The sequence below is a fragment of the Gallus gallus genome, chromosome 3, assembly GCF_016699485.2.
Source record: "Gallus gallus isolate bGalGal1 chromosome 3, bGalGal1.mat.broiler.GRCg7b, whole genome shotgun sequence".
NCBI lineage: Eukaryota > Metazoa > Chordata > Aves > Galliformes > Phasianidae > Gallus > Gallus gallus.
The window spans coordinates 105,131,469-105,158,008 of record NC_052534.1 but is presented as its reverse complement, the minus strand read 5'-3'; the positions used below and the strand labels follow the sequence as shown (position 1 = coordinate 105,158,008).

At 54.6% G+C, this 26,540-nt stretch overlaps 3 protein-coding genes across 7 annotated transcripts in view; all 3 read right to left on the bottom strand.

The window, feature by feature from the left end:
* Window positions 1-847: 847 nt before the first annotated feature.
* TRIM35 (tripartite motif containing 35) lies at window positions 848-5,635 on the bottom strand. Of its 2 annotated transcripts, none has more exons than XM_004935864.5 (7): window positions 5,509-5,635; window positions 4,530-4,977; window positions 3,664-3,795; window positions 3,019-3,249; window positions 2,879-2,901; window positions 2,333-2,454; window positions 848-1,585 (listed from the first exon to the last, which is right to left on the bottom strand). In XM_004935864.5, the coding sequence occupies exons 1-7, from the start codon at window positions 5,598-5,600 to the stop codon at window positions 1,020-1,022; spliced, it is 1,614 nt and encodes a 537-aa protein (XP_004935921.1). In that variant the 5' UTR covers window positions 5,601-5,635; the 3' UTR covers window positions 848-1,019. The 2 variants fall into 2 exon arrangements, with proteins under 2 accessions (XP_004935921.1, XP_001234476.2); XM_001234475.7 differs by having other exon boundaries at window positions 3,664-3,759.
* A 908-nt stretch (window positions 5,636-6,543) lies between these two features.
* DRC1 (dynein regulatory complex subunit 1) lies at window positions 6,544-18,649 on the bottom strand. Of its 2 annotated transcripts, none has more exons than XM_420016.8 (17): window positions 18,460-18,649; window positions 17,737-17,830; window positions 17,080-17,192; window positions 15,590-15,773; window positions 14,859-14,996; window positions 14,142-14,228; window positions 13,768-13,890; window positions 11,177-11,316; window positions 10,704-10,838; window positions 10,344-10,573; window positions 9,819-9,982; window positions 9,516-9,605; window positions 8,813-8,899; window positions 7,993-8,183; window positions 7,426-7,569; window positions 6,863-6,965; window positions 6,544-6,711 (listed from the first exon to the last, which is right to left on the bottom strand). In XM_420016.8, exons 1-17 carry the CDS (start codon window positions 18,630-18,632, stop codon window positions 6,637-6,639), a joined length of 2,271 nt encoding a protein of 756 aa, XP_420016.3. In that variant the 5' UTR covers window positions 18,633-18,649; the 3' UTR covers window positions 6,544-6,636. The 2 variants fall into 2 exon arrangements, with proteins under 2 accessions (XP_420016.3, XP_046795370.1); XM_046939414.1 differs by having other exon boundaries at window positions 17,080-17,189.
* Window positions 18,650-20,619: 1,970 nt separating this feature from the next.
* Window positions 20,620-26,540, bottom strand: part of OTOF (otoferlin) — a 71,819-nt gene continuing 65,898 nt past the window's right edge. For all 3 annotated transcript variants that reach the window (XM_046939401.1, XM_015285201.4, XM_015285203.4), the window contains exons 45-52: window positions 26,372-26,532; window positions 25,443-25,585; window positions 25,032-25,120; window positions 23,824-23,922; window positions 22,842-23,083; window positions 22,291-22,469; window positions 22,031-22,131; window positions 20,620-21,590 (exon numbers count right to left, since the gene is read on the bottom strand). In XM_046939401.1, coding sequence (XP_046795357.1) covers window positions 21,410-21,590; window positions 22,031-22,131; window positions 22,291-22,469; window positions 22,842-23,083; window positions 23,824-23,922; window positions 25,032-25,120; window positions 25,443-25,585; window positions 26,372-26,532 — 1,195 coding nt within the window. In that variant the 3' untranslated portion in view covers window positions 20,620-21,409. The remainder of the gene's footprint in view (window positions 21,591-22,030; window positions 22,132-22,290; window positions 22,470-22,841; window positions 23,084-23,823; window positions 23,923-25,031; window positions 25,121-25,442; window positions 25,586-26,371; window positions 26,533-26,540) is intronic.

Below are 26,540 nucleotides of genomic sequence, written 5' to 3'. Positions count from 1 at the left end.
TGTCAAGAAAAAGTCAAAATGCTTCACTTCTGTCATCTGAAGTGACGCTTCCTTTCACCCTTTACTGCCATTTTTATGCCAGACACTGCAGGAAAACGCTCCCTTCGGGCCTGACAGAGAGAAACATCGCCTCCTGCCTCAGCAGCTTCTCTGTTCCTTACTTCCAAAGGATGCTTTGCTGTGCCCAAACGGGCCGTAGGACGCCCGGATTTCCAGCTGGGAGGTGATGGGCGGAACAACACAGCAGGATGCTGACGCTGATCTGTCTCTGTTCCCCGTATCAGGGATGCTCGGATGGAGACGGACCACGTCAGCCGACGTCAGCGAGGCGGAGGACCCCCGGGTTGTCCCCCCCTTAACATCTCCTTTTGTTTTTCTGCCAGCAGCGCTGGTTCCTAAGGAGCATCCTCTGCGAATGGTGAGAAACCATGGAAACAGCCTGTTAATGCCATCATCCTGCCAGGCGGTGCCTGGAGCACCGCATCCCGGGCTTTGGGGACTCCGGGGTGGCCTCGGCACCATGCAGGGACTTAAAGGGGAGAAGGGTTTATAATGCAAATCAAAACCCACTCTGAGTTTTGGCTTTGGGGCTGTTGGTCCAGGATGCTTGTTGGGGACTCGGGGACAATGGAGGGATGCTGTCCCCCCATAGTTGGTGGCATTGTGCTGGGGGAGCTTTTTGTCCTCTCCATCCCACCTCTGAGTGCACACTGCACCATCCCAGAGCTGTGGATTTATGGGAAACCCCTTAAAAAGGGGACGAGAAGGGATGAGCTCACTTTACGCAAGTCTGTAAAGGAGAGAAGCAGGATGGAGGCACAGCCGACGAGAAACTGTGACACTAGAATACTAGAATATCTGTTTATTAAAGGTAGTTAAAAAAAGAGGTAACACATACATAAATTCTCTTTTTCTGTCTTCTTCTCTCTTTTTTTTTTCTTTTCTGAGGAAAGCTGACTCTCAAAGAGCACCTGGAGACCCCCAGGATGGAGGTGACGCGGGACAGAGGGACAGCGGCCCTACACGGGGACATCCTCATGGATGCGGACGCGGAGGGGACAGATGCGCAACGCCTCAGGTGTGGCACCCACCGGTGTGCCCCCTACGTAGAAATAGGGGAAGACGGTGCCTCCAAACTTCTCATGGAAGGTGAAGATGTGTGTCTTGCAGTCGGCGTTGTAGAAGGAGAGCTCGCCTTCGTCGCAGTCCAGCTCGACGCGGATACGCACCAGCTCCCCCAGCGCCACCACCGTGCGAGCCATGTTGGACGCCTGGCACATCTTGCTGTTCATCCCAGGAAGGCGATAGATATACCAGAACCCGGAACGCGCGTCGTGGTGGAAGGTCCAATGGATGCCACCACGCAGCTGGGCCACTCCGACCCTCCAGTTCGTGATGCCACCCAGGTCCACTTCCCAAGTGTGGAAGCCAGAGGAGAAGCCGCGGGAGCCCAGGATGCAGGGGGCCGAGGTGAAGCGCTCGGGGTTCTCCACCAGCAGCCGGTAGCTCCCGTTGGTGACGCTGGTCAGGTCTTCAGACACCGAGAGCCAGCCTGCCGCTGAGTTGGGGTTGAAGCTGAAGGGGACTGTAGAGTGGACGTGCATTAGGGACATGCATTAGAGGCAAGAGGTAAGGGCCTCCAGTCGTGCCAGGGGAGGTACGGGTTGGATATTAGGAAAAACTTCTCTGAAAGAGCAGTGCTGCAGTGGCACAGCTGCCCAGGGAGGTGGTGGGGTCACCGTCCATGGAGGTGTTCCAGAACCGTGGGGATGTGGCACTGAGGGATGCGGGCAGTGGGCACAGTGGGGTGGGCTGGGGTTGGGCTTGGGGATCTCAGAGGGCTTTTCCGACCTGAATGATTCAGTGATTCTAAGAGTAGACATGGTGGGGACGGGTCAGTGGTTGGACTTGATGATCTTGGAGTTGTTTTCCAACCTTCGTGATACTATGAGTGAGTACGGTGGGGATGGGTTGACGGTTGGACTAGAGGACCTTAGAGTTCCTTCCAACCTTCATGATTCTATGAATCTCTGCATTAGGAGGGCTGAGCCCGGCTTGTCCAAGAGATGAGCTTTATGAACGAGCCCTGCAAGCACCCATCTACCCATCACCTCCTTTCTGGTGACAACCAAAGGCACAAACCCACCCATGCATGGCGGAATGCACCCCCCGGGGATCCCTTTTTTGAGTGCAAGCAACCCAGAGCACCTCACGACTCCTGAACACCAGTGGTGTGCATGGATGCTCCATGCCCTCAGTACCATTCCCCCTGGGCTGCCCAGAGCAGAGGCTGATCTCATCCTTGGACCATATTTCCTTCCCAGTTCCTCACCGACAGTGATGATGTTCAGCATCTTCTTCCACACGTTGTACTGCAGAGAGCCCAGGTACTTGGCGGAGTCGATGAGCATCCCCAAAGGCACAGCCTCTGGCTCCTCAGCCGTGCAGGCAATCCTAGGGCAGGAGAAGAGGACAGGGATGGAATGGGGCTGCTGGCACCCTGCTTTCCTGCAGGGGTTCCCCTGGCAGCACCCCAGGTCTCCTACCAGGCTGCCTTCCCTTTGTGTGAGCAGAGCAGGAGCTCCTGCTCCAGCTCCAGTTCCAGGGCCCCCACCTTGCTCTCATCCCAGGGAGGGGGCTACCCCAAATCCCCCCACTGGCAGGGACACTGGGTTATTGGAACAGGGAGGTGGTGGGGTCACCGTCCCTGGAGGTGTTCCAGAACCGTGGAGATGTGGCACTGAGGGACACAGTCAGTGGGTACGGTGGGGAAGAGTTACTGGAGAGGTCTTTTCCAACCTCTGTGGTTCTATGATTCTATGACACGGGGACCTGTCTGGTCCCACAGGCAGAGGACACGGCTGAGACCAGGACTCACCTGCGCTTACGGTTCTTGTGGGTCTGAAAGAGAAGGAGACAGAAGGCATCAAACTCTGCTCCTAAGGGTTACCAACACCCCGAGCCCGGCGCTGCTGTGCCCTGCATGGCTGAGCCATGGGGACCCCATCAGGACTTTACCTTGAGGAAGGTATAGTCGTCCTCCTCGAGGTCAGCCTGGAGCTGTCGGGCTTCGCTGCGCACCGCCTGGCTGTTCTCCGCCAGCTGCTTCATCTTGCTCTCAATGAGGCTGTGTTTGTGCTGCTTCTCCTCCTGCAGCTGTGACAGCAGCGCCTTCTCCTCATCCCGCAGGAACTCGTGCAGCTTCTCAAATTCCCTCTTGATTTGCTCCTCCAGTCGCTTGGCTTCCACCTGCCCAGTGTAAGGATGTTCAGGTAGCCCCACGTGCTCAGTGCCCCCGCAATCCCCTCCATGCTCCCCAAATTGCTCCTCCAGCTCCGGCCCTTGCTGAGGTCTCAGTGGGACCAGGCTGCCCTCCCGTGTCAGGGGATACGGAGATGAAGCCCTGGGCTCCATCTGAGACCTTCCTCCCAGCTGCATCACACTCCTCACCACGGAGCAGCCTGAGGTGGGTGCAGCCTCCACCTTGGAGTCAGCTGCGTTCCTGTCTTGAGGTGTGTGTGCACTCATTTGCATGCAAGTGCATGCGTGTGCATGCGTGTGCACATATGCACGTGTAAGTGCACAAATATGCAGGGGCCAGGCTCGTTGCCACCCCCTAGAAGGGATCACCAGGCTGCCACCCCACTGGCACCGGCCACGCACCTTGTTGTGTTTGGAGATGGACTCGTAGGAGCGATGCACAGCCCCAAAATCCTTCACCTTGTCCTGCAGGGAGGTCTCCATGTTCTTCAGCTTGGCCTGCGGGGGGGAGACGCCCTCAGGACCCTCGCAAGCCTACATCCCCAGGTTTCAAATGCGGAAAGACAAGAGCCCCAACCCCAGCAGGACGCGGTTAAGCAGGATCCTTCCTCCATCCATCCCTTCCCCTCCTGCTGCCCGCCTGCACCTCGGCGCCGCACAGACCCTAAGCAGCAAGGCAGAGGTTTGTTCCATGGCGAATCCTCCCTGCTATTTTGAAGCCCTTTCTTTTGTTTCAATGCACTGTCAAGTCGCAGCTTGCTCGGTGCCCCTTGCCCTGTGCCTTTTGAAATCTGGCTCGTCCCCACGGGCTGAGTCACAGCGGTTGGGTCCTGGCGCAGTGCCTGGCTCTGGCTCAGGGCCGTGCTCAGAGCTGTGCTCAGGGCTGTGCTCAGGGCTGTGCTCGGGGCTGTGTTGGAGGCCACCTCTCCCGCATCCCCCCCATCTCCTCAGGGCCAGGAGCAGCCAAGCTGTGTTAACTCAGCCCAAAGCTCCGCGCTCCCAACCCCGAGGCGCTGCCGCAATAACCAGCACAGCCGGATCTGGCTCGGTGGCAGCTCTCCAAACCCCTCCCAACCCACGGGAGCATCGCCACGCTTCCCTTCCCCGCAGGCTTTCGGGGTCGGGGCGATGATTAAGGCATGGAGAGCATCAGCAGTGATGCTGTAGGGTTGCACCCACCCTCATAAGCTGGCATGAGCAGCCTGCGCCCCGATAAACGGAGTGCTGCCTCTCTGCAGGCAATCAACCCCCAAACCTCTCTCCCTCACCCTGAAATCCATCGCCGTCTCCTGCACCGGCCTCATCTTGTGCCCTTCGTGCTGCTTGGAGCCCTGGCAGGCGAAGCACGCCAGCTCCTTGTCATCCAGGCAGAACAGATTGGCTTCCTCGTGGTGCAGGGGGCAGAGGGCGGCCGGACGGCCCAGTCGCCTCCCTTCCTCTCGGAGGATCATCTCCACCAGGTTGTTGAGCGTGTGGTTGATGCGGAGGTCGTCGAAGGAGGAGGTCTCCTTGCAGACGGGGCACGTGTGCTGCCGGTGCTCCCAGGAGCGGCTGATGCAGCCCTTGCAGAAGTTGTGGCCGCAGCACAGAGTCACCGCCTCCCGGAAGGGTTCGTAGCAGATGGGGCAAAGCAACTCCTCCTTGAAGGGGGCCGTGGAGGGCGAGAGCAAAGCCGCCAAGCTGGAGGACGGGGAGTTGGCTTCATTTTCCATGGCGCTGTGGAGGGAAAAGGCAAAAGGAGCTGAGTTCTGGAGAGCGGCGACTGGAAAACAGCCCCGCTCGTGATGCAAGCGGGCTTCCTGCCTGACTCACCCGCAGCTCCTCCCGGCCGGCAACCGGCCGGAGTGACACCGCGAGGAGGGGACCGGCAGCGGCCACGTCCAGCTCCGGTGCAGCCCTGCGCCCGGCTCCTCCCTCCCAGTGCCTCCCCGCTGCTGAACCCCCAGCCTCATCCCCGTGTCACCCCGCTGTCCAAAGCCCCAGCCCGTGTCACCCCGGCGCCTGCCTGAATCCCCAGCCCTGTGCTGTCACGCCGGTGTCACCTCGGTGTCCAAAGCCCCAGCCCGTGTGTCACCCCGGTGTCACCCCACTATCCTCTTATCCCCAGTGTCACGCCACTATGGTGGCCTTTATCCCTGGTGTCCCGTCCCTTAGCCCCGCTGCCGCTCCTGTGCCCGAGCCCGGCGCTCAGCCCCCAGCCCCGGTGTCACGCCGGTGCGACCCCGTTCTCGTTGTCAGCCCCCGTACCTCGGAGGGGACGATGCGGACGGGTGGCAGCGCTTACAGCGAGCCCTGCGCCGCGCCGGTCGGTGCGCACCGCGAGCAGCTGCCGGCAGCATCCCGTTCGGGAGGGCATTCGGTGCCGGAGGAAGGGAAGGCGGTCCGAGGGGCGGGCGGGGGCCGGGCTGCGGTTACGGGGAGGGCTCTGGGCAGAGGGCCCGGCCCATGTCGGCTTTCTGCTTCCGTACAGCCGCGGAGAGGCGGAGATTGTGTGGCTTGGGGACCAGGAGATATCAATCCCTTTGGGTTGGCCACGCAATCTGGCCGGTCCATGGTGGGGAGCAGGAGGAGGGTGAGAACAACTCAAGGGCAGCGTAATAGTGGTGGTGTTTTGCTGTGGTGTGCACGTACAGAGAGAAACTGCAGGTGCTGTGTTAAGAGTCAAGGCTAAAGATAAAGCTGGGCTGGCAATGAGACATAACCAGTGTGAATCGTGGGGGAGGGAGAGATGTAACAGCCCTCAATGGGAGAATCCTGCTGTAGCAGTGTGCCAATGCATTTCTGAGCCCCCACAATGCAGAATTTGGGATAATAATGGAAAAATAATTGAGGGGGGAGTTGTTTGGGGGGAGTCCAGCGAGGCAAGAGGAAGCAGAAGAGTGGAATAAAGTGTAAAACTAGATAGAGAAGGGTGGCTTTTCAAACACCAGGATGCTGAGGGCTGGTGGTGATGCTGACCTGGGTCCCTGTGACAACCTCTATTCTGGTACGAAGGTGAGAGGGGAATACAACAGGGCTGATGTCACCATGGGGCCAGCAGAGCCCCCAGGTCCTGCTGCCCTCCCCAGAAGCTGTGGCAGGGACATTTCCAGGCCAGCAGGCAGGCAGTGGCAATGAGATTCTGCCCAAGAGTAAGGCTGAGAGCTCACAAAGTGATGAGAGGGGTCCTGGTTTGGGCATGCTGCAGGCAATTCTTGAGTTTGGACAGTGCCACATCCCTGCTGCTCCCCAGCATCTTCATAGGGAAGAGTGCTACTTGGAGGCTACACACACACTCCTAGCTCAAGTTTGGGAGAGGTTTATTAGGCCCTGACAGCAAGGCCTGGCTTCAGACACAGCTTCTGCTTGTGGCAGAGAAAAGCTGGAGCCGTGCATTCATCGTGGTTCTCCAGGACAGGGCAGGTTCGGGTCCATCTGCTGCACAGGAGGGGAGAGCAGCATGCTGTTTACCTGTGGTGAGAGGCACCCTGAGTTTGACAGTGACAGTGTTTAGGTCTGTGGGCACACAGTGAAGACAGCTGGGAGCACACTGCAGGTATTACATGCTTGGCCTAAGCACCCCCTGTCCCCAGGCTGCAGGTCAGGAAGACAATGCACTCACCCCGGAGGCGATGAACTGCTCCAGCATCAGGCTTAGCTCAGAATTCTGCTGCTGTAGGACAGCTGATTCAGCAATCAGGTTGCCCCTCCGTGTGAGGATGTTGCTGTGTAAAGAGGGCAGAGAATTAACCTGGCCCCAGGGTCAGGCAGGGAGCTGCCAGGAGGTCTCTGGGGTCTAAGACACTCTTGTGAAGCCCATCTGCAGGGATATGGGGAGGTGGGCAACCTCCTGAGGCACTGCTGGGTGTCAATGGTGCTGTGCATCACTCTGCTGGTCCCCAGCACGGACCCAGTGCCAGCCTCAAGCACCAGCAGCTCTCTCTGTGCTGGCACTGAGGGCCAGCACTCCCACAAAAGCAGCCCTGCATACTGCCCCTTGTCACCCTGGGCCCAGTGCCTCTCAGTCACCTAGAGGACATGGCAGAGGTCCCTGCTGAGCCCCTTAGCCAGGTTGGCAGATCCCTCTCCCAGCCAGTGTGCAGGGACAGCCCGTGCCAGCCTTGCTGCAGTCCCCCCAGTTGTCATCAGCCTACCTTGTCCTCAGCATTACTGCCAGGTACTCACTAATATTCCTCCAGAGCCACCGCCAGGGCGTCCCACAGCTTCAGTGTTGGCTCTGGGATAACGTGTGCCAAGGCTTCCCAGTACTCCCCATCCTTAGAGCTGTCCCGTACCTGTAGCACCTCCTTTGCAGAATTATCCTCCTCCCTGAGAGACAGAGAACAAAGTCCTGGGGCTCAGCTCTTCGTGAGGAATAGCCCCATAGCTCTCAGCTGCAGAGAGCTGTCATCGTTGTCACACAAATGAACACAACCCTGAAATTAATGGAACCTGCCTTCCTCATGGCTTTGTTTCCCTCCCCAGGCTGCTGTACACCTCCTGCCTGGTAGTACCCGGTCAACCCTCACTCCAGCAATGAGGCTTGAAGCTGCCATGGACCTCCTGCCCTGGTGGGACCATCCCCACCCCACTGCAACCTCATGAGGCAGGCAGGAGTGGCTCTCAGAACAGACAGAGCAATAGAGTATCCCCCAGCCCTGCCCACACACCCCCAAAGTCCCTTGTCCTGTTGCCTCAGCCCTGTCTGGCTCTCTCCAAATGACAGCAGCTCTGTTTCGCCCTTAGTCCCACCTCAGTTTGTGAAAATCCTGCACAAATGCTTTCAGGATCTTTAGGACGTCGTCAGCATGAATGTACACAGATGGAAGGGAGCCCAACGGTCCCTGAGAGGATTTGAGCTCGTCACTCTGGGCATTGGATTCACCATCTGCTCTGTCCTCACCCAGGGCTGTGATATCTTCTCCACCTGGGCTTCCCTGGCTCTGGAAGGAAGGTCAGCAAGCTGGGCATGGTGCCCTTCCACCAACTCCCTCTCCCCAAAAGCCACATTGCTCCCAAGAGCTTCCAAGCACCTGAAGCCTCATCCTCTGGCAAATTCAGGCAGCTCAGACATGAATGGATGTGTAAGAGGCCCTGTTCAGCCATGGCAGATGACTGCAACCCATCAACCTAATTTTTACCAACAGACTGTGCTAGTAGCTACCATAAAATGGGTCAGGGATGTTCTCCAGCTTGGAGGTCAATTAGCACTGCTTTGCTGTGTCCCTAGATACATAATCACTAATACAAGGGACCTTGTTTAAACGCCCTGTTGAGATCAACCCAGCTCTACCTCCTCTAATTAATGAGCCCATAGCCAAGGCCCTGTCCTGTCCCAAGCCCTTGCTGGGTTGGGGCTAGGCACCACCATTGATTTCCCCACGCCAAGCCTTGTGGGTTATGTCCCGAGGTGTGTGGCCATAGAGCAGCTCTGGCACTGTTCACAGGGTTATTATAATGCCCCCTGCCCCATTTCTGCCTTCCCGTGGTGTTCAGGAGACATTGTGCTGCCCCTTCCACACATGCCCTGCTCTACTGGGCTCTCCCACACTGCTGGCCCTGGCAGTCCTACCTGGCTGAGAGCTTCTTCCTTGGCTTTGTACTTCAGGAAGAAGTCCATCAGCTGGTACAGGTCATCCTCACTGTCAATCTCAAGGGCCTGGGTAGCAAAAGAACGTGGTTAGCATTGCTGAGACAACACAGAAGGGGGAGCTAAAAAAAACAACAAACATTTTCCAGGAGAAAAGGGTGCTCCTCTGTCCATGGTTACGCAGGGCCTAAGCAGGAGTGAGTGGTAAGAAGTGGTCTGTATGTGACAGGTGGAGGTATCCGTAGATGGGGGGCTTTGAGGACTGACCAGGAGCCCTACAGCTGTTAACTCAGCAGCAGGATGGCCTTGAGCCAAGAAGCACCTGGCAACAGTGCTTCATGCCCTCCCACAGTGCTCCTCTCCCCTTATGCCACAGTTTCACAGCTGGATTTTCCTCAGGCTTCTCAGTCCTATGCCACACAGACAGGCCTGAACAGCCCTTCTCCTCTTTGATGGCCACTCTTGGGTTTTGTTCTCTCTCTGTGAATCACAGCTTTTTCTTCTGGCCACCCATCACTCCTCAAGTTCTTCAGACCTTTCTCCAGTCTCAACTCCTGCTCCAGACTTTCCCACTCAGTTCCCAGTTTCCAGGAGGAGAGAGGTCAAACATAGAGGCAGTTCCCCAGCAGTGACCCGACCAGTGCAGAGCAAAGCCCCATGACTGATGGGCCAACAGACAACTCACCGAAAAGATGGAGTCAAGCCTCAAGAGGGTGCATTCATGCTTTCCCAGTGCACGCAGAGGCCTCAGCAGCTTTCTCTCAATGAGGAAACCCTTGGCAGACAAAGAGAGAAGGGAGCACGGAAACAGTGAGCATCTCCATTCATGCCCAGAACCCAGCACCCTGCAGCCAACCTGTGCCATGCTATGGCTGTGCCACCCTCCAACGGCAGGCTGTGCAGGGAAGGTTGGCAGCAGCTGGGCAGCATGAGGATATTCCTCCTGTCTGCCTTTTCTGATCAAGACAGGTACTGCATCATCACGCACCGACTCATCGCTCACGAGCTCCAGGATCCTCTTGGCAGTCTTCTTGGAGATGTTTTGCAGAGGTGTGACTGTATCCCCAGCCTTTGCTGGGTTTTCTTTTTGGCCTTCTCCACTGCCCACTTCTTCCTTCTCCTCTTTCTTCTCTCGTGCCCCACTGGTGCCCTCTGAAACACAGAAAAAGGGTGAGAAAAGGTCTTTACGCTTTGATTGTGCTCCCCAGGTCAGTACTACATCAGGGATTTCCCTACATCAGGGAAATCATAGTTATTCTTCGTGACCTGGCAATTATGCCAAAAAGACTGGAACTGGGAGCAATGGGCACAGCTCAGTGCAAAGATCCCCAAGGTGGCTTGGAGTGAGCCAGCTCAGAGCCAGACACATACCAGACCCTGGTTGAACTCACACAGTCAGTCAGATCCCTTTGCAATGGCAAAGACAGGAGAAACAGCTGGGGCTCTCATGGAGGAAGGTAAGGGCTACCCAGTGCCAGAGGGGTGACAAGGGCACTGAGGCTGTGCGTCCCACCTGTCAGGACCTCTGCAGCCAACTTGGTTGCCATCCTCTTTGCCTTGTAATGCCTGAAGGGGCCGACGTTGTTGAGGAACCAGTAATGAGGCTCTTCCCAGGGCAGCCCCAGTTGCTGGGTGTGAATGATGCGATCTGCATCGAGAGCTTTCCGCATTAATCCTTTGGCTTCCTCCTCGTTCATAAGCCAGATCTTCATGAACTTCTCAGCATCACTGGCTGCAAAGTGCCTGTGCAGAGAAAGAAAGCCCATGGAAGCAGCCTCTGTGTCCATAAATGAGTCAGCTCCCCTCTGTACCTCACTGAAATGCTCTGAAGCCTCATCACAGATGGATGTCCAGGCCTCCACACACAGCACACCTCATCCTCCTCTGCACCTCCTTGCACTGTCCCGTGATGCGCTCGCAGTCAGCTGCAAGACTCTGGTTCTCCTCTCTGAACTGCTTCTCTTGTTTGACCAGTTTTGTTCTCAGATTACTGAGTAAGCTGTGGAGCCTGGAGAGGGATAGCAAAGCTGAGGATTCCCAAAAGAGGCACCTTTGGGCAAATCTCACGTGTATGAAGGCTTTGGGAGTTGGAGCTACCCATCTGCGAGGGACTACTCAGCACCAAGACCTGACTGAACCCCACCTAGCTGGCACAGTTTGGACACTGTCAGCTTATTCAAACTGTTCTGGGGATGGTGCTGCCCTGGGCTAAACCCGACCTCTGCCCAGGGATGGGTTGGGTCAGAGCTCAGTTCTGTGCTAGTGATGGATTCCACAAAAACAAATGGCATGTTGGGAGATGGCAGCAGTTAAGGCAGAGCCCATCTTCCAGGGATGGTTTTTTACCTGTTGAGCTTCCTCTTTTGTTGTGACCTGATGATGGTGTTCTCCTCATCCTGCTTCTTAAGCACCTGAAGGTTGTATTCCAGCTTCTCCTGGTTCACCAAATAGACTGCTTTCATATGCTGGAGCTGCCTCTCCAGGTTCTGTCAATTCAGAAAACATGGAAAGAAGCTGTGCTGGAAGCAAAGGACACGGAGAAGCCTGACCGTACTCATCCTGCATCTTCAAACCCAGCTTCCCAGGCACATTTCTCCCAGTTAACCCCTCCTGCCTGGTCCATGAGATGGAGGTGTTGGTTGTCCACGAGCACATGTTGCAGGGCCATCTCTCAGGGAGGGAGAAGGGAATGAAGTTGTACCCGACTCACACTCACTGGGACACTTAGCTCTTGACCTTCACCTTTAGCTCCTGGCTAAGTTCCTGTTTCAGAGACACCTCAGGACAGTGGTATCAATAATCAAGAAAACCAGTACTTCCAACTTCTCTTTTCTTATTCTCCTTTAACTGGAAGGATAATGTCTGGGCTATAAAGAATTACACAAATGCAGTACTGAAGGGAACCATTGAGGTTCAGTCATCCCTCTGTCCACAGAGGGAACAGCATCACCAAGACAGGCCCAGCAGATGTTGATTTTTGCTGTTCCTAACACCCTGCATCAAAGCACAGCTGCTGTTGATAACCACTGAGCAAGTTCTTGTACTTCTAGCTCTCTTGACTTGAAATCTCAAACCTAAATCTGAATGCTAATTTAAATCTTCCCTATCCAAACTCAAAATTTCTTGCATCTGATGTGAGCACAGAGAAGTCATTCTCCTCCTCCATCATACAGGATTGTGAGAATTTATAGATAGAGCTCCCCCCAAACAAAATATCTTCCCTGATCTAAACAGCCCCAATCTCTCAAGCTTTTATCACATGGCATTCATCTACTTGCTTTTTTCCAGACTGTATGTGTTATTCCCTGGTGTGTTGCCAAACCTGAATGAGGACATGTAGGTACAAAGTAGAGAGGGATAGTTCTCTCTCCTGCTTTATGTATGATTCCTTTGAAACTACAGATAAACAGAGCAGGTGCATTTTCACAACACCACCACAATGCCATTTGTGAATCTTGATCTCCAGCGAGTTGCTGCCTCCCTCTTGAAATGGCTCAGAACCATTTGTGAATGTTACACAATCTATCAGCCCCTGAGTTATCAATACGAAGTTGAAGAAGTCACAGAATCTAGACTGTCCCCTTGGACTTGCTTTTTCAAGTGGGCAGGGACCTTGCAACAGCAATGCTTCACCTGCTGTTGTGAAAACTACAGGTTTGTGTTGCAAAACCTTCCAGACATTGCTCCTAGGTTGTTTTTCCCCAGGCCTCCTGGGAAAACATCGTGTGGGACTGTCCTAGTTTTGGCTGAGACAGTGAATTTTCTTTGTAGTGTCTGGCATGGTTATAAATTTAGGAGGAAAAGAACTCTGATAACACACTGATGTTGTTGCAGAGAAGTGCTTACACAGAGCCAAGGACTTTTCTGCTTCTTATTGCTGCCCACATGGCCAGTGAGGAGAATAGGGGTTCACAAGGAGCTGGAAGGAAACAGAACCAGGACAGCTGACCCAAAATCATCAAAGGGATATTCCATACCAGACGGCATCATAATCAGTAATAAAAGTGGAGGGGATAAGGGAGTAGTGAGCAACTGCATTGTGCATCACTTGCTTTATTATTATTATTTTCCCTCCCTTTTCTGTTCTGTTGTCTTTATGCCAACCAGAAGTTTTACCTTTTTCTGATTCTCTCCCCCAGCCCACCGAGGGGAAGTGAGTGAACAGCTGTGTGGTGCTGAGCTGCCTGCTGGGTTAAACTACAATAAGCAATGAGCCTTACTAAAGTCAAATGCAAATCCATTTCTACCGTGCAGCATGGGAAACAACATATGACAACAAGCAGGGAAGGTGTCAGCTGTGGTTGTGTCCTTGGCTGAGCCAAGGAGGCTGAAGTGGACTTTCCTGGATGCATTCAAGGCCAGGCTGGATGTGGCTTTGGGCATCCTGGTCTGGTGGTTGGTGACCCTGCCTGTGGCAGGGGGACAGAAACTAGATGGTCACTGTGGTCCTTTTCAACCCAAGCCATCCTATGATTCTATGACTTTATGGGCATTAAAGAAATCATGAGACTAGGGCTAGATGTCAGAGGCAAAAACTCAAACCTCCTAGGCCAAGAACCATGACAAGGAAGGCAGTTAGACTGATCTGAAATGATCTGGTGTCAAAAGACTCATACTATTTTATTCTCCTATCAAACATGACCTCAGAAGAAGCAAAACCCTCAACATTCCCAGTTGCTTCATACATCCTGGAGCTGCTACAGACCACTTAGAAGCCAAGGGCACACTGATACTGTGCTGTGAATCCCATTGAGAGGAGAGACAAAAAGCTCTATCACACTGTAGGCATGGAGCTGGACCGTGCATGCTGAAGAGCTGAGGTGATCAAATACCAGATGCAGCTTTTACACCATCCAGCTGCCCTCCAGGGCACTGAACAACCCAGGGAGATCTGCTCAACTGTCACACCACATGGCACACACCAGCCCTTTCTGTACCTGCACATCGCTCTCCAGATGAATCTTCATGCTGTTATACTCCTCCTCATCCTGCACTCGCAGCTGATTCAGCTGTTTTTCAAACTCTTCCACCTTCCTCACACGGGCATGCAGGTATTCCAGCTAAGGGCAAAAGGAGAATATCATCCATCAATGGTGACAGCTTCCTCCCATGATCACAGCTCCCTCAGCCAGCACTAAGCAAGGTCATGCATGGACAATTCCCTGGCAGAGCAGGCTGAAAAACCTGCCCCTCTGCCCACCATGCACCTGAGCAAGCAGCTGCCATCATGCACGCTTGTATTCCAAGGCAGCTCAGTGCTGGAGAGCAGCACCAGTCCTGGCAGAGTTTATAAATCTCATGGAGACTTTACCTCTTTTGTGTTGAGGGCTTGGATGGCCTCCTCCCACTTCTTCCTGTTGCTGTCCAGCAGCTCTCGCCGTTCGAGCTCAAAAGCTTTCTGCAAGGGGACAGAGCCCTTTACCATCATGTTGACACCTCAATTTGCCAGCCTCATACTAGTTCACATCAGGAGAGGACTGACAGTTGCTCCTATCTGATGAACACACACACAGAGGCCTGATGTCTCCCCTCGCTGGCAGAGATCTGACATCCCAGCCCACTGGGACTGCTGCCAGCCACCCAGACCCATGAGGGATGCTTCTGGTGGCAGCTCTGTGATTTCACTGGAAATCATTGTCTGATGTTGAGCCCTTGCTCAAACAACATGTACAAGTTTGATCTGTGACTTTCCAAGCTAGGACTTACGACCAACAAGGCTTCTTCTTGGCTTTTAGCAAGACAGATAACCAGCCATGAAGCAGCAATAGCTTTTAAATGTTACCACGTTACTCTGTGCTAAACCAAAGTCATTCACAGCATTGCATAAAGCAGCCCCTCAGCATCCAGTATCATTCAGTACTCTTGCTTGGCCAGATCTGAGCTTCATTCATCAAGACATCAGCTCTCTGCTCTGGACAGTAGTCAACCCAGCCAATGGAAAGTGGCTGAGGCCTTTTGGCCACAGATATGAAAGGGAACAGCTGTGGTCTTTCTCCCTGAACTCTCCCTCCATCCACAAATTGGCTACCTCAATCTGATGGATGTTGCGACGGTAAGTTTTCAACATCATCCTGATCTGCTCCTCCATTCTCTCCAAAAGCAAGTGGATGTCATCTGACTGCTTCTTAATGGTTTGCACGTATTGCTCATCTTTGTTTTTCAGCTCCTGGAGGAGGATAGCAGATGCTGAAATCAGAGAGGTTGCTTTACTAGGGACTCACAGAACTGAGATGCTGCCTTTTCCAAAGGAGAAGAGGTGACAAGGGCAAAGGGCAGAGAGTCAAGTGGTGGTTAGGAGGAAAGATGGGAGGAGACAGATCACTACCAAAAGTCCCAGCTGGTGAGAAGATGGAGTGGGAGGTGACACCTGCAGGCAGGCAGCTCCTGCTCCCAAAGCCTAAGGAACCTGCTGTGGGGAGAACTCGTTGCCCTCTAGGAAAACAATCCACTTCTCAACCACTTTATATTATACAACTGTGTAGTCTGGGACCTGCCAGTTTGACATACTGCTACTGGTGTCCCATACATCTGTCTCTGTACACCAAGCAGTGTCAAGGCACGGGATCTCACTGTCTACACTGCATCACTTGCATTGCAAGTCCTGGCACCTTTGGCCTGGACCAACTGACACTGCACACATCCCAGCCATGCAGTGGGGCCTCGGAGAGCCAGAGTGATGGCTGTTGCTTTAGAACAGCATCCTCCAGAGCTTGAAAACTCCAGTCCTCCCTGGTTACCTCTGCATGGTCCCCACGCTACCTGTTGCAGTTCACCAATGAGCTTGTTCTTCTCTTCCAGAAGCTGCGTGCATAGCTGCTGCTGTTGGTTCAGCAGCTGCCACAGCTCCTGAGGGATTGTCATGTCTTTGGCCAAGGCCCACTTCGAGGTGATCTCCTCAAACTTGTCAGCACTGGACCTGGCTTCATTCTCCAGCTTCTCCACCCTGTGGACAGTAGAAGAAGGTAAACCAGGGCAAGGCAGCAAGTGGTTCAGTGGCCCATACCACATACAAAGCCACAGGAACATTCTCCTGAATAACTTAGCTTGAAAAGTGGCATCAAGATATCAGTGAAGCAGCAGGTGAGAGGTGACACAACTCCCAGCTACACAGTCCAACCCTGGAGAATCAAAAGGACTGAAACCTTCTTTATGGGCAGTTTCTGGGCACAGCATCCAGCATCTTACAGATATTCTCTCTAGAAAAAAAAATCTGAGCAGGGAACTGATGTCTTGCTCAGCCAGCCTCCCACAAACTGTTCCTACAGTGCCCTCCAAAGGCAACTAAGAGAAAGGCCTCGGTGTTTCTTAGCTGATCTGCAGGCAAGGCTGAAACAGTCCGTCCCTTGGAGATCCCTCTGGTGGAGCAGAACAGGTTGGCCAAGTCAGAAACAGAGAGAATGGAGAATAACTGGGGCTGGAAGAGCCTCAGGAAAATACCGGGTCCTGGTTAATGCGGGATTAACATCAATGCCAGCAGAGCACATTGTGCAGGGCCTCATTCAGGCAAGTGTTGAGTATCTCCAAAGAGGAAGATCCCTACATCACCATGGGCCCCTTAGCTAGCATCTGACCACGCTCACCATGAAGACATATATATCCACTTTCTCACATTAGTACAGCCTCACATTTTTCCTCGTGTATCCTCATACACAACTGCCTGGTGTGGCTGGCCCTGCACGTACTCATGCTATAGCTAATAACTACACTCACTGCTAAAAACAGAGGGCAACCTCTGGAAACAGATCATTTACCAAGTCACCTCTAAGCACTAATTGGCATATTCTCCATCACAGTGTCACCTCCAGTCTCAGGAGAGCTGTTTGGCCAGTCAGAAGCGAGGACAGCTATGTGAGCAAGGAGACCACAAGTATGTGGTACAGCCTCCTGGGGAGAAGCTGAGAACCAGCTGTATTTCTCCCAGGCTGGAGACAAAGCTGTGATGGGTTTGGAAAAGACAGGTAACCAGAGTGCCTGGAGTACAGCAGTACCACCCAAGGAAGTCACCAACCTTGGCATGCCACACTTTGTAAAGATCCATCTGTGGCAAGTGGGACCTGGGAGCTCTTGGTGTGCCTAAATTTTCCTTTGGAAATTAATTGCAGTGCAACCCTAAATTTTAAGTGTATGTGGATGATCAGAATTAGGATGCTTCGCATGTAATGCAGCCATCTTGGGAAGTGCTCAGAGAGCTGCACAAACATCTGTGTCACTCCTTCCCAGCAGAGCAAACCCATGCCACACTCTCTTACCTCTGTAGCTTCAGCTCTGCCTGTTCTGCTCTCCTCTGTGTTTCCCTCAAGTCAACAGCCACCTGGATATCTGTCACCATCCGTGTGCCTTCAAAGAGCAGCTTGGCCAGCTTCTGTGAAGGAGGTGATACACATACCTGTAGACTTCAACTCTGAAAGGAGGGATACTGGAGCTGCTCTCATGCTGTCAAGGCTCCAGATCCTATGCCCACACTGAGAAACCTATGTAGACCCATAAACTCCATCTTCTCATGCTCCAGCAGGGTTCAACGAGCACTGGAAAGACCTCAGTGCACCCATGGGTTCTCCTTCACTTGGAGAGCCCGGAAGGCCAGCAGCACAAAGAGGAACTGGCCTGTGCTCAGTGCACATTTCTGTTTTGCTTCCCCTGTATTTGGACAGTGGGATTTGAGTCTGGATGGACAGCTCCAGTCTCAGATCCTTCCAATCCACGGGCATTTTGCTATAGGGAAATCTTGTCATCAATATGTGGCTCATGAATCCCCTTCCACTTGGTCCTACAGAGCTTCTGCCACTGCTTCCTCTCTCAGAAAAGCTGCTGCGTGACACTGAATATTGCACAAAGCTAGAAGAAAGGTAAAGCCAAATGCCCACAGGTTAGGGATGCAAGAGGACCTCCCTGTCTTACTGTCGTACCTGCCGGCTCTCTTCCACCTGCTTGTGGCTGCTTCTCTCCTCTTCCACCTCCTCAGCCTCCTCCTTTGGCTCCTCATTTTCTCCAAGGGCTTGCCTGGGCAGAAAAGGGAAGAAGACAGAATCTTTTGCACACTGTCTTCCTAATGTTGAGAGATCGCCTTGCAAGGCTTGCGACTCCATCCCAGCACAGACAGCACAATTCAGCAGGCTCACAAGTGCAGAAAAGAGGCAGGAAAGGGTGGCCCAACCTCCATGGTCCTGGGCCCACTGCTCATGTGGGGCAAGGGATGCTCCAAGAACTGCTGCCAGCTCCAGACAGGTGGTCCCTGAGCTTGTGCTGCTGGTGGAAGTGGTGGGGTCAGGAGCGGGTGAATCAGTTTGGGGTGAACTGGTACTGCTCTGAGGCTGTCTGCACCGATCCTTGAGCCCGTTTGGGGAAGAGGAGGTCATCCAGGATGGTGGATTCCAGGGGGAAGGCACTGCATCGGTGCTGGATGGGGGCTGCCAACACGGTGCTGCTGGGATGGGGGACAGGCCTGGCCTGCGGGGGTGTAGAGGAGGGCAGACCCTGACCTGGCGTGTTTCAGGGAGAGGGGCCTGGGCCGGACAAAGGCAGCAAGGGCCGGAAGGGGAGGGCAGAAGGCTCGGGATCAGCAGGGCTCGGGGTGCGCGACTGCCGTGAGGCAAAGGGCCAGGCCGCGGGATGGCCGCCCCGCTCCTCACCGGCGCTGGGCATCGAGGCGGGCGGCGATGCGGCGGCGGCGAGCGGCGATCCGCTCCTCGGGACCCGGTTCGGCCGGGTCTGAATCCGGGTTCGGGTCCGGGTGTGGGTCAGGGGCCGGGGCCGGCTCCCTCCACCTCGGCCCCGCCAACTCTTCGCCCGCTCCGCGGCTCATGCGAAAACGCGTTGCCTGGCAACGCACCTACTGCGCACGCGCAGTGGCACGGCGCCGCCGCTGAGGCGTCTCGCGGTCGCCTGGCAACAAGGGTGCGGCGCATGCGCGTAGCGACAGCCTGGCTGCTTTGCGGCTCTGCGTCGCCAGGCAACGGCACTGCCGTACGTGCAGCCAACGCCTTCCCGCCTGAGCTCGTTGCTGCGCATGCGCAGTAGAGCCAAGGGCGGCGCAGAAGGGTCCGCCCCCCTGAGGTGAGGTTATGGGCGGTGCCAGAAGATCTCAGTCACTCCTGAGGGGTAGAGGGGTCCAGAAGGGCTGGACGTTGCTCAGGAAGGAAACCCTGCGATATTTTTGTAAATCTATTAACAGCAAGAGGAGGGCCGACAGAGAATCTCCTGTGTATTGGATGTGGTGGGGAATGTTATCGCTGAGGGCAGGGAAGAGGCTGAGGTTCTCAGTGCCTTCCAGTTCCTTGGCGTTCCCTTCCGTGTTGGGGCATTCCATCATCTGTGATTCTATGATTCTCTGACCAACAGCTGAGTACTGCAGGGAGCTTACACCAAAACCCTGCCAAGCAATCCTAGAATGCTTGAGCTTGTCCTCACACTGCCCAGAAAAAATCCCTCTGCTTGCAAATATTGGGTGCAGCTCAGCCCTGGGCAGCCATTGTGAATCAAAGTGATGTCACCATCACATCACAGTCATGGCCCTGATTTAGTGGGCTTCGGGTCTCTCTTTGCCCACACGGCAGAGTAAGCAGCTGAGGAGTGTGGCAGTTGAGCTGGGAGAAGGAGAAGGGAGGTGGGTAGGAGTGGGTACCCTACTGTGCCCCAGCCTTGTGTCCTTCTGGGGTCTCTCTCTGGGTTTGTCAGCCTCCTCAGGGCTCCTTGCAGTGTGCAGGTTGATGCTGCCAAATGGACTGGGATGGGCAGGGGGAGCACAGCTTGGGAGGAGGGGGCCAGCACTGGGATGTGCAGTCCTGGGATCTGTGCTGTTTGAGAAGGTGGTGGATGAGTATAAGAGGAGCCTTGTTATTAACTGCATGTTGTGTTTTGGATGGGTCTGTTCAAGAGGACTGCCACTGAGCCCGGACCCTTGAATCCCTGTGAAGATGTTCTGGCTCCTAGCCAAGTTATTCCTCATTGTTCAGCTGCAAACAGTCATGAAAATACTGGGCTTCCGCACTTTTGGGAGACAACTCTGGTCATCAGCTCTGATAGTTGCCCTGTCCTTGCAGAGGGTGGAGCTGCAGGTAAGGAAGGAGCCCATTCCCCAGCCTTCCCACCCTCCTCCAGCATTGGGGCCCTCCTTGGCTCTTCTGGGCATCTGCACCCTGGGCCAAGGGATCCCACTGGAAAGGAGTTGTGCCCCACTAAGCCTTCCTGTGTGCACACAGAAGAGTGCTGTGAGAAGGAGCACACGGAGAAGCACGGTCCGGAAGGAAACTGTGCAGAGGCACATGAGGAGGTCAATAAGGATTGCAAAAAATCAAGAGAGGTGCGTGTTATACAGAGTGGAAGAGCTACTGGGGGCCAGGCTTGATCCAAATGTTGCCCAGGAGATGCCCACTGCCCTGTGTTCACACCCACCACAGGCCCTTTGCCCAGAGCCCCCATATTGGAGTCCCTGGCCACTGGGCTCCTCACTATTCCCAGTATGGGCCTTCCTGCCCTGGGGATTCCAGCTCAAGGGGACCCAAAGGGAGCCCTAAAATCCCTTCCCACTTCTTTTCTCCCTCCCAGATTGAGACAGCAGATTCTGCACTTTTGGCTGCCCTGTGGCTGCAGGTTGCACGTGGTGGATAGAAGAGACTGCCTCCTATGTGGGCAACAGCAGCCCCTCTCACCACCACCAGCCCAGTAGCCACGTGCACTGCACAGGTTGAGACATATGTTTTGAGGAGTGTTGAGATAATGTATAGAGACAAGAATGGCTGTAAGCAGCAGGTCAGTGGTGAGCCCAGACTTGACAGGATAAAACACAAATATCCTAAAAACATCTCTGAGTGTTTCTTAAGTACTGGATGAAGGTCTTGCACACTTGAAGCTGAGCATGGTGGGTCATCAACAGCTGAATATTACAGAGAACTTACATGAGAGCCCTTCCCTCCCTCCTTCCCCACTCTACACAGTCAGAAATGCCCCCAAACCTCTCGATGAGTACAAACCCGCGATAGCGAAGGCTGGAGGGAGCTCACACTGTGCCAGAAGATGTGGCTCCCTGTGAGCCTCAGGGCTGTCCAGCCAGTGCCAGTGCTGGGTAAGTGGCCCTGGGAAGATGTTTGTGCTGCTGGATGCTTCCCTGACTCTGCTAGTACCCCAGGGAGGGCAGAGCAGGGTCAGCCCCTTGCAGAGCCCCCAGACTCTCTTTCTCAATATCCCCTCAAGGAGCATTTGGGGAACATTCCAATGACTCCAGTGCCTCAGCTCCAGCTCAGCTCTTGCACTCCTCACCTCTGCAGCAGGGTGCTGAGCTCCCTGGGGGATACCAACCGCTGCCCCAGAGGGCAAAAGGGCCACAAGAACCCACCCTGGGTGTCCTTCCGGGGCTGACTGGGCACCGCTGCCAGCCCAGGGGAATGATACCCAGCCTTGGGGATGGAACTCCTCCAGCCCCATTTCTGTGGGAGTGAAGACAGGAATGCTCAGGTAGATGCAGAAGAGGAGGCCCAGCAGCCGTGAAATGTGTCCTGAGGCTGCCAAGAGGCTGTGGGAGGAGAAGGGCATGGGGCTGGGGCAGGCAGTGGTTCTGAGCTGGAGGTTGGATGCTCCCATGCTTCATGCCCCCAGGAGCTTCTTGACCATGTAGCCTGGCATGCTGTAGAGGAAGAGGGCCACCATGATGAGGAGCAACAGGGCCAGCACGATTTTGATGATGAGCCACTTGTAGCGGGTGCAGATGAGGTATTTGATGGACTTGAGAGGGTTGAGGAACCAGATGAAAGACGTGTCTGGACGGCTGCCGGGGAAGGAAACACCCATCATGAATGCCAGTCATGGAGAGAGCAGGCAGCACAGCTAGAGGACCACATGGTGGAAAAAGAGACCACGGGTCCGTCCCTGAGTGACCTTTATAAGGGGAATTAGCAGGACATGTGCCAGACAGAGCAAGGGCAGGGATGTGGGGGAGCCAGGGGGAGCTAGTGTCCTGTTGGTCAGGACCAGAGAGGAGGAGGAGGTAGGAGGCCAGAAAAAGGGGATGAAGCTAAATGGAAAGGCAGCCAGGTAGTGAATAGTGGGAAATAGTGAGGAACCGAAGGAGAAGGCCATGCCCATAACTCCCATCCCTGAGGTGTGACCCTTCTTCACCTCCCCATGCATGGCTCCCTCCCTGAGCACCACCCAGCAGCATCTCATAGGAGCCCAGGCATCTACTGGGGAGATGGGTTTTCTGCTTACTTGGGTTTCTCCAGTGGGTCGGGTTCATTGCGAGCCAGCCCAGCAGGAGATTTCTCTGCCTCCTCTGCAGTCAGGAGGTGTAGTTCAGCCTCGACTTTCCCCTGAAATGAGAGAAGGATGCTGTGCCCCAGGCTATGCTCCCTGCCTGGCCCCCAGCCATGGTGATAGGGGGGCCTAAGGGAGCAGAGAGGAGTATGGGGGTGGTCTGCAATGTCTGTGGTTCCCAGGGTAGAAAATCACCCCCTTCTCCCCATCCTTACGGTGATCTCCAGCTCGTCATTCTCATCCCTGGCCACAAATGGCCACCAGCCCTTCACCCGCTTTTGCTTGAAGATTGAGACCATGGGCAGCTCTGCCTCGTTTGTCACCATCTCCAGACTGCACTGTTTGGATGTCTTGGCTCCCCGCGGAAAGCGGTTCAGGTCCAACTCAATGGCCCCTGGCAGGAGACAAAGAAGCACTGATGTTGGCACCCCCAAAATGCAAATCCTTGGCTGGAGGTGGGCTTGGCCACAATCTCCTTCCCTGGAAAACTATTCTGAACTGCTTTGGGAACTAAAAAGCTGACGTCTGCTTTCAGGATCAGCCTTTGAACAGCAGCAGAGAAGATAAGGCCTCTGATCCTATATACATTTACAGACAACATCCAAAGGGATCTGTAGGATGTAGTGGGCTTGAGGACCAGGGCTGCCCTTCTGAACTCTGTTCCTGTCTGGATGTTGCCTCACCCACACCACCCCCCGCTCCTCCAGCCCCTGGTGGAACCCTGCTAGATGTCCCACTGCCCCAGCTCAACAGACCCCCCCCTTACCAAGGAAATCATCGGCTGAGAAGTGGTCGGCATCCCAGACCTGCAGGGTGAGGCGAGCTGGGATCTTGTACTCAGTCTCATCCCAGGAGAACATGGACTCTTTCTTGGAGATGACGATCTTCTCCTCTGCCATCAGGTAGTCAAAGGGGAAGATGTAACGCCAGTTGAAGTTGCCTTCGCCGGTGAGCGAGTGGTAATGGACGTCTGTGTCTTGCTTGTCCTCCTGCTGACCCTTCAGCCACCTGCAGGGCCCAGAGGGGTGGAACTCTCCAGAAGGGAGGAGAGGGCATGGGGCCATCCTGGATGTGCAGCCAGGATGCCTCCAGGCCAGCAAGGCATGGACAGACTGGAAGGACCTAAGAGCCTTAAGTGATGAGCTGGGGCTGCTTGAGTCACTCTGTGATTCTGTGAATCACTGCAGCAGCCCCAGAGGAGAGACCTCGAGGGAACAGTGGGGTTTGAGTGCAAGGAATTCAAGCTGGCTATTGGGAATGTTTCTCCAGGAAGGAGGATGTTGGAGGCGGACAGGAGCAAGGAGATTGCATGGGAATTTGGAGCAGAGCATGCTGGAAGGGTGTCCTTGTCCCACACAGTTGGAGTGGACAAGCTCAGAGGTAGCTGTAGAGTTCTTCTCACTCCACCATGGGGTAGTCTGAGCTCCACCAACTTTAGGTATTTGTGCAGAGGCAGCTCAGTCTATATTGGTCACTGTGGGTTCCCTATATCAGGGTGCATCTATTCGAGCCCATCAGGAAGATTTAGGGTCTGATGCAGGCTCTGCTTCAGTGTGGGGTGGACTCTGCTGACCCAATCTCCAGTGACAGGACCTGAGGTGCCCAGCTTGGCAAGGCATCGCGTCACTGGAGACAGTGTTGGTGCTATCTAATCTCACACCCACATCTCCCCCCAAACCCGCCCTGTGTTCCCCATAGCACCAGCACCCCCAGGGCTGAGACATAGGAAGTGACCATGCAGTACCTACCCCCTGACAAAAATGTCACTGGATTTCTCGCCAGTGAAGTAGTCATCATCTTCCAGGATGACCTCATCTGTGTTCCACACTATCACTCTGAGCTCATATCTGGAAGGAGAAAGGGAGACAAGGAGGTGAAGTGGTGGGGAAGGGGCAGGAGGAAGGGAACAAGGGGGATGGGAGACTGGGTCCAGGCATGGAGAGCACAGGGATCTGCTTATAGGGATCTTATCCGATGGGCAAGAGCTGGGATCAACCCAGGAGGGGTCAGTGGAGCAGCAAGGGAAGCTTTACCTTCCTCTCCCCTAAGCTTCTGCACAACCCAGACCAGAGGATCTAGGGGACAGCATGGCTTGGTAGCTGGGTAGATTTATCACTAAAACAGTTTATGTCAGGTCTTCCCAACTCAGCAGGACCATAACAGAATCCCAGCCCCCAGGATGCTTAGGGCTGGACAGCACCACAGCCACGGACTGTGGGAGATCCCCAGGAAGAAACCCCCACAGCTCTCTGTTCCCTGTGCCAGGGCTCCAGCACCAGGTTACAGGCTGTCTGTGCTTGTGTCTGGACGTTGGCCTCAGCTTTCCTGCAGCCTTAATCTTGAGATCCCAGCTGCAGCCCACTGGAATCTAGAGAAATTCTCTCCATCCAAGACCTCATCTTGCATTGCATGCGAATGCAAGAGACTCCCAGTGGGATCCCTAGTGCTGCCCCACACCCCTGGGTGGGAAAAGGACACAGTCCAGTAGAGTAAGGCAGGGCTAGGAAGGATGCAGAGGGAAGAAATGTGTCTTCTCTCCAAAGTAGGCAGGAGAGGCCATTATGACAGTGCCTGCTTTGTCCTGCTTGGATTGACCAACCCTGTCTCAGCGGCAGTCCTCTCCTCCTGAAAAGAGCCCATCCAGACTGACTGGGAATGTTGTGCCCTAACCTAATGCTGCCAATACTGGGGCTGGGATGGCAGTCCTAATTTCCTAGTCCAGGCAGACACAGCAAAATCAGGTGCTGCCAGGCAGAATATCACCCTTCAAGGGCAGCTCTGGAAGAGGAAGACATCACTTGGTGCCTCCATTCTTAGGATGTCTGAAAGTGCCTGCCTAGCTGGAGTACGCAGACAGAGGGCTGGGCTGCGGAGAAACACAAGTAGTGGGAAGATGCAGGACTGTGCCCCCAGCCATGGTTTTTCCCAGTGGTCATTTGGTTGGGACATTCCTTACTTCTTTGGTTTCCTGGGGGAGATATCAATGGCAGGACCAGGTGCCGGCATATCCATGGGGAACATATCCACCCACATCTCCAGGCGACCCTGCAAGGTTGGAGAGGTGCAGTCAGCTCCCTGGCCTCTCCTTGCTCCTTGTACCCACAGCATTCCCCTGAACTCCTCCTGCCCTTCAGCATCAGTCTGGCCATGCCAGACGTGGGGTACAGTCTGGCCAGGAGTCCTTGCCCACCCTCATGGCATGGTGTGGTGCTGAGATGCATGGGCATGGGGGAACCAAGGACTTGGGGATATGAAAGGGATACAGCCTCAAGAAGGAGAGACACTGAAGATTCTGTCTACTGGAGTTAACAGGCAAGTGCTAAGGGCTGTTGATGCCCAAGTGCTGCTCTCTGGGGGCCTCGAGGACCTGCTCAATGCCCGGCTTGTCAGGGTTCAGCAGCGGGCGCGTCTCCACGTGCTCAGGGACCAGCTTGCAGCCTGCCCGTGGGACGTCCTCCCAGTGGCGCAACACGGTCAGGGCCAAGTGTTCATCTGTCTGTTTCTTCTGACCTGCGTGGGCAAAGGAGCTTGGAGATCTAGATGGAAAGACACCAAGGAAAGCAAACTACCCTATTCCTCTGCTCAAGGACCCCAGATTTTCCTCGCACCAGCACACACATGCACACACACACACACACACACTCTTCTTGGATTCCTCTTCCACCTTCTCCCTGCTCCAAGGGAGCTGAACTGCCTGCTGGTGGCTCCCCTCCATTCACTAGTGTCCATTTGAGCCAGCACTTCCTAACTCTTCTCTTTCTCCTGTAACCTTAACCATTTGCAGGAGGTCCAGATCCCCTACCAGCCTGCTTTTACCTAGGCTGAACAAACTCGTTTGTGGCTCTTGAATGTGTTCTTTTGACCACATTCTCCTCCTGTGCACACCTCATGGCCTGCTTTCATCTTTCTTGAGAATGTGAATGTACTGGGACACAACCTTTGAGGATGCAGTTACCTCAAGGACATGGAGCTTCCTATAACCTGGAAAGATCAAGGTGGGCTCTCTTCATTGCTCCTCAAGCATACACTGTCAGGAAAATGTTTTAAAGGCAACTTTGGTGATCCCATGCCATGGACACCCATGAGCAATTCTAACAGCGCTTCACTGGCCTGGGTGGTCTACAAGACACTGTCCAGCTGGCAACAAAGTGAAGGATCAATGTAAGGTGGTAGATGGAGACGGGCAGCAACATTGCATTAGGGTACTGGGGCCACTAGACCTGTCTCCAACCCTGGACGATGAGGAGACACCCAGGCCCCCACTCCCCTCCAACCTTCATCCCGTGAGGCAGGTACCATTTTCATCCTCAATCTCCGTGGGACCAGTGTACACCCTGTTGGCAACTTTCACTCTTCCTCCTGGCCCGAAGTGTGGCCCATCCACCTTGCCCTCTTTGCACAGCTTGGACAGGATCTGGGAGGGCTTCATGGGGTCACGCCAGATGTTATACCCATGTCTGCAAAC